The following is a 5,869-nucleotide window of genomic DNA, read 5'->3' on the forward strand; positions in this document are numbered from 1 at the left end:
GTAGAAAGATAGATAGATAAATTTAATTAAAGAGTATGTCCAGGAAAGGTTTGGAAAACAGTCTTTATTGCATATGGTATTTATATTGTCATGTGATGTTAGACTGAGTGCTGGTCTCTTCATCCTCCTCTGTACCGTTGGCATTCCGTCTGCTACTATCCCCAGGGTTCTGTCTTCTCCCTGGAAGTGATAAAACAAATGAGGCAGAACAGGAAGAGACAAAAAGCGAGATGAGCTCTGCTAGTCAGAGTTACCCTTCACCTTTGTCTTAAAGCTCAGAGCCACTCACACCACAGTGAGTTTGTTTCCAGATCAATTACAGAAAAATGAAGTTTCCAGAACATTTCCAGATCTCCTGGGACCTCAATTCCATGTTTCTCCCTCTACGCATTCCCCTTTCTCCCTAAAGGCTATGTCCGTGGATCAGGGTGAGATCCCAGCTCAAGCTGAAGGCTCTCAGGCCTCAAACTTCTGGTCTTGCTAGGCCCTTTGTCCTCTCTTCAGACCTCTTCTGGCCCTTGAGGCTGTGCTGTGTTCTCACATCTGCCTAGAAGGGCCGCTGTCAGTATTTCCTCTTAGAGTTAAGTTTAATCATGGAGACACTGAGAAAACTCCCAGTCAAAACTCTCCACTTTCTAGTTTAAGTAAACGGAGGTCAATTCCCCAAAAACATTGGGTATGCCACAAGTTGATGCAGCTGCAGAGCCACCAGGTAACCCAGTGCAGCCCTGCAGCCCCTTCCCTTCGAGTCCTCTGGGCCCTGGTGACGTAGGCTCAGAAAACGATGCCGACCTCAGGCCTTACCTCTCCTAAGAGAAGGCCACACAATCTTCCAGAATCTTCTGGCCCATGAATCTCAGTTGCTGTGTGGAAACCAAAACAGAGAAAGACACTTCTTAGTTAAAGAGGAAAAGTGCTCTGTTAGCCCTTAGAAATTTTCAGAACTTCCTGTGGGAGCTAAAAAGCTCAGGATAAATTTGCACCTACAGTCATGACTTTATTAAATGCCTGGGCAAGAAGCAAGGGGCCCACTTATCCCCCCTTCAGTTGTCCCTGAGCTGATAAAGCTTCAACTCTCCAATATGGAGACATGAGCCTGGATTGGAGAGAGAGTACTGGCTTGGAGAAGGCACAGCTCCCTCAGCAGACCCAGCCCCTGCTCACTTCCTGTCCTTTGGAGAATGAAACACATAGCCTGGACGTTGGCTCCAGGGTCTCCTCATGCCAGGGTCTTCCCCTGTGGGCTGCTCCTCTTCATTTTCCTTTTCTTCTTCCTCCTCTTTCTCTTTCTCCTTCTTCTCCTCCTTCTTCTCCTGGGTGCTCTCTGATTCCACTGTGCCTGTCAGCTGAGCCATGGTGAGATGAAAGACGTGGCAGCTGAAGCCCTCCCTGATCCCAAACTGCACGTGCTCCTGGAGGCTCTCCAAGGTGGAGAAGACCCGGCAGCAGGCCATGCACCTGAAGCCCATGTCCATGGTCACCAGCCAGTCAGGTGTCTTGGCCCTGGGTCTCTCCTCCACTGCGGGTGACCCTGGCGGGCTGTTTGACTCTGTCCTTTCCTCATGCTCTTTCTCCTCCCCGCTGGGCTCGCTGTCAGACAGGAGGTTTCTGGTGGAAATATCAGAGGGGGGAGTACCTACCCGCACGTCCTCAGGAAGGGTCATTTCTTCCATCCTCGGCTGCTTTTCTAGTGACTCTGAGGTTTCCTCTGTCTCCCAGGAGACAGCCACACCCTTTTTCATTTGTACCTGCATGTAGTATATTTTCATGCCCCTTTCCTCTTTGTTTATACACAGAGAGGACACACAGGTCTTATAGGATGAAGGGGACGAGAAGGAGACATGTGGTGAGGGGGGAGCAGTCTCCCCTTGTTCCTGAACCTGGGCTAGGGGTGTTGTAGGCTGGGGACTGTCTCGATGTAATCCCCGGATTCCTGGGAAAGGAAATTAGAAACATAAGAACATGCACGGGCATGACCCATGCTGGGGCATGACAGAAACTGAGGGAACATGTGAGAATATGTCTGGTATAGGAGAGAGGGACTGTGGTGTGATGTAGTTGTGTGATGAGCTCGGTGGTGGTGTTCATATTATGGGGTAGTGTATCTGGTATCGTCCATGGGTTTTTCATTTGTGTGTGGAGGGATACTGAGGGGCGTCTGCATAGAGGGGTGTGGAGGATGGTGGTGAGGGCTGTGGTATGTGGGATGCTGTGGGGGGTGTGCTATGAGAAGGATGTGAGTTTGTGATATCATTGGCATGTTATTGGTGGAATGTGGGCTAGAGTGCAGGAGAATGACATTGTGGGTCATGTGTTTGGGTTTTGTGTGTTGTGTGTTGAGAATGGATACGTGTAGAGTGTGGTTGTATGTGTGAGGTGTGTGGCCCTGAGCTGGATGGTCCCACTCCCATGCAGGAGGCCTGTGCTAAAGAATTCGGTCCTTCTCGGGGAGCAGAGGAAAAGGCAAAGCTTACGTACTCCTCTGAAGGTGCTTAATCAGGTCCCTCTGCCTTGCACCTCGAGCCCAGATCTTTCTGGCCCCTGCTCCTTAACTTCCCTACCGTGGTTCCACCAGGGCTCATGCTCTCCCATACTGAGTTCATATCCACACTCTCCTAACAGCTCTGCCCTCCTGCCCAGGCTCCTCCACAGAGCCCTGGTCACTTGATTGCCTTGGGTTTCCTCTCACCTCCCTTGGATCTGTGTGCTTCGCGCCCCACACCCAATGAGTCCCGCACCCGAGGAGCCCTGCACCCTTACCACCACGGATGAGCTTGCGTGGAGAAGAAAAACAGGAGAAGTATTCGGAGGCAGAGGAGGCCTCCCCTACCCTTAGGCCTGAGTCTTTGGCCACCCCAGTGGATCCAAGCTGAGGGGCATCCTCTTGTGACTTCGAGATTCCTGAGGAAGGTATGAAAGCCTCAGAGATACGGTGGGTTGGACATATTTGTCCATCATTCATCTGCCCAAATATTTAGGGAGTGTCTGACATATGTCAGGTGCAGTGAATACTCATGGTTTAGAGTCTGGTTCCTGGTGGATACTCCAGTATTTAATTAAAATCAACAATTACTCTGTTAGTGTCTTGTTAGGAAGGTAGGCCTGTGTGCTGACCGTGAATATGTCTGTGAAAGTGATGTGTATCAGCTAAGTCTTGGATAAGTATGGAGTTGGTGTGGTGAGTAGGGAGGAAATGTGTGTATCTGTGCCTGTGGAGAGTTTGTGTGCATGATTTGTGTTCACAACTCAGAAATTACAGGACATATAATTTTCATGATTATATGGTATGGCTTGTATTTATGGTGTGTATTCATTCATTCATTCATTCATTTGACAATATTCAGTGAGCAGGTAATATGCACCAGGCACTATTCCACTATTGTAGGCTCTGGTAATGTTGAATATTCTAGTAGAGGAAGGTGTACACTAAACAGAAATACAATAAGTATATAATATGTCAGCTGGTGGTAAGTATATAACGGTTAGCAGATTTAGCAAACAGAAATAAAAGACACCTAGTTAAATTTAAGTTTCAGATAAACCATGAATAATTTTTTAATGTAAGTATTCCTACTCAATTTTGGGGTCTTCTTTTTTTTTTTTTTTTTTGGTGAGGAAGATTGTCCCTGAGCTAACATCTGTGCCAATCTTCCTCTATTTTATATATGGAATGCTGCCACAGCATGCCTTGATACAGAGTGTGTAGGTCCACACCTGGGATCCAAACCCATGAACCCCGGGCCACGGAAGCAGAATGCACAAACCTAACCACTATGCCACTGGACTGCGCCTGGGTCATACTTATTTTTAATGTAAGTATGTCCCATACAATATTTGGGACATATGCATACTAAAAAATTATTCATTGTTCATCTGAAATTCAAATTTAACTGGACATCCTTTGTTTTGTCTGGCAACGCTGATAACAGTTGGTGAATCTGTTTTATTGTGGTTGTGCAAAGTGAGTCTGGCATTATTACACAATGTGTCATGAGTGCGGAATATATGACAAGTGACTGGTTCTTATAGAGGTCCTTAGAGATAGTTGAAGGTAGCTGTTTGTTGAGTTGAGAGTTGAGGAGATACATATATATTGTGCACATATATATATATATATAATCTTCAGAGTTTGGTGTAGGAGGAGAGGACGGTAATACACACGCATTGTATGTGAACGTAGTATAGGAGTGATGTACATATATGCCTATACACTCTGTGTGTGGTTTAATAAAGAAGTTGCATGTGGAGATGTGCAGGTTTTCTCTGTATCAGAGTGTATATGGGTTACTGTCTCGTGGAAGACCCCTAACAAGAATTCTCTTTACACTTGTACACGTATTGAGCGTCACGTATTGAGGTTCAGGCATGGTGACGGGAACCTTACCACTCCGACTTCCTATCTGATGAGCGCTCTATGCCCATTCTCCCTATTGCTCCCCAGCCACCACACACACACATAGACAAAAATATTCTCAAGAGGAAGGGGCAGGAGCAATCGCTGCCTTCCCCGTCCTGCCACAGCTGTTGCTTAAAACTCTGCCTACTGTCCCAGCCTCCATCCCAGTGCTTATCCTACAGTTGTCTGGACCCTGGGCCTCGTGGAAGCTGCTGGGCTCTAATTTGGGGTGGAAGCCTCCCACAGGATCTCTGGGGTGGCCTCCATTCTGCCTTCCTCCTATCTGTGACACCCTCTTTCTCAGGGTAAGCTACTTGTTTAATGCATGCAGTCACCATGTGGCCTGGGAGTAAATCCACGGCTCTCAGAGCACCCCTCAGGGCCCTGACAATATTTCTCACCCCTATGCATGTGGTCTCAGTCTCCAGAAGGCCCCTCCCTTCCCCGATCTCCTCTAGGACGCCCACCCCTGTGGATTCCCATGCATGAACTGGTAAACTCTTCCTGCTGAAGGAACAAAATCTCCAAGCTTTCCATATGACACCATCCCTAGACAAACTCTTCATCTCCTTCCTAACAGGCGTTTCACTTCTCAAGATATTTTTCAACAAGGCCTTTAACTCATTGGGCTTCTCTTTCCTCTTTGATAAATGGAACAGTGCTACTCGTGAATCTCTATCAGCTCCCTTCACACCCTCCACCCAGAGATCCCAGGGAAAGATCAAATAAAGAGAATAGGAGAGAATGTGGGGATGGAGAAAAGCTGCCCCTCTGAGCAAGTGCGATCCCAGCCTGCTATCAGTCCGACATAGCTCCAGCCACAGGCAGCCCCAGGAGAGAAGTCCTCAGACCAGCAGGGCTGACCTTCTGTCTTAGGGGCATCTGAACTTTCCATGCCATCTCATACCACGATTGCCCACAGGATGGACACGGCAGCCTCAGCCGATACCAGGACTCTCCCTCCCTACTGCGTAGGTGACACGTTTTCCTCAATCCCACTTTCCAAGAGAAGGCCCAGACCGACCAGCCACCCTAGAGCCACAGACAAGTTGCCAAGCACATACCTCCTCCCTTCTCAGCAGTTTCCTGGGACTCTTCATCTTCCAGATGTTTCCTCTTTTGTCGACGTTTCATAGTAGCAGTTTGAAGAGTCTCTTAGGAGAAGATGCCTAATGTCCAGCTTCTCCTTCTCCCTACAGGTTGGCCTTCAGGAAATCCGTTGAAATGATTCAATACTAATAAAAATAATCGAGTCTCCGAAATAGGTGAAGAACTCAGGCCACCTGGTGAACCAGAAGCACTGCCCAGGGCTCACTACAGCGCAGGGCTGTTAAGGTTCAAAGGTTGCCAGGCCCACAGCAGTGACCTCAACGATGACATCAGAGCATTCTGTGGACCTGCATCCAACACAGTCTGTGCAACTGCGGAGACCACATTTTCAAGAACAATTCCTTTTTCCCCAATGGAACCTCT

The 5,869-nt window shown here is 48.0% G+C and overlaps 1 protein-coding gene across 1 annotated transcript; it reads right to left on the reverse strand.

Moving 5' to 3' along the window:
• Window positions 1-1,160: 1,160 nt before the first annotated feature.
• On the reverse strand, window positions 1,161-5,530 carry FAM170A (family with sequence similarity 170 member A). The gene is made up of 3 exons (XM_046667807.1): window positions 5,461-5,530; window positions 2,761-2,901; window positions 1,161-1,933 (listed from the first exon to the last, which is right to left on the reverse strand). Exons 1-3 carry the CDS (start codon window positions 5,528-5,530, stop codon window positions 1,161-1,163), a joined length of 984 nt encoding a protein of 327 aa, XP_046523763.1.
• Window positions 5,531-5,869: the final 339 nt, after the last annotated feature.

This window comes from Equus quagga, chromosome 7 (genome assembly GCF_021613505.1).
Source record: "Equus quagga isolate Etosha38 chromosome 7, UCLA_HA_Equagga_1.0, whole genome shotgun sequence".
NCBI lineage: Eukaryota > Metazoa > Chordata > Mammalia > Perissodactyla > Equidae > Equus > Equus quagga.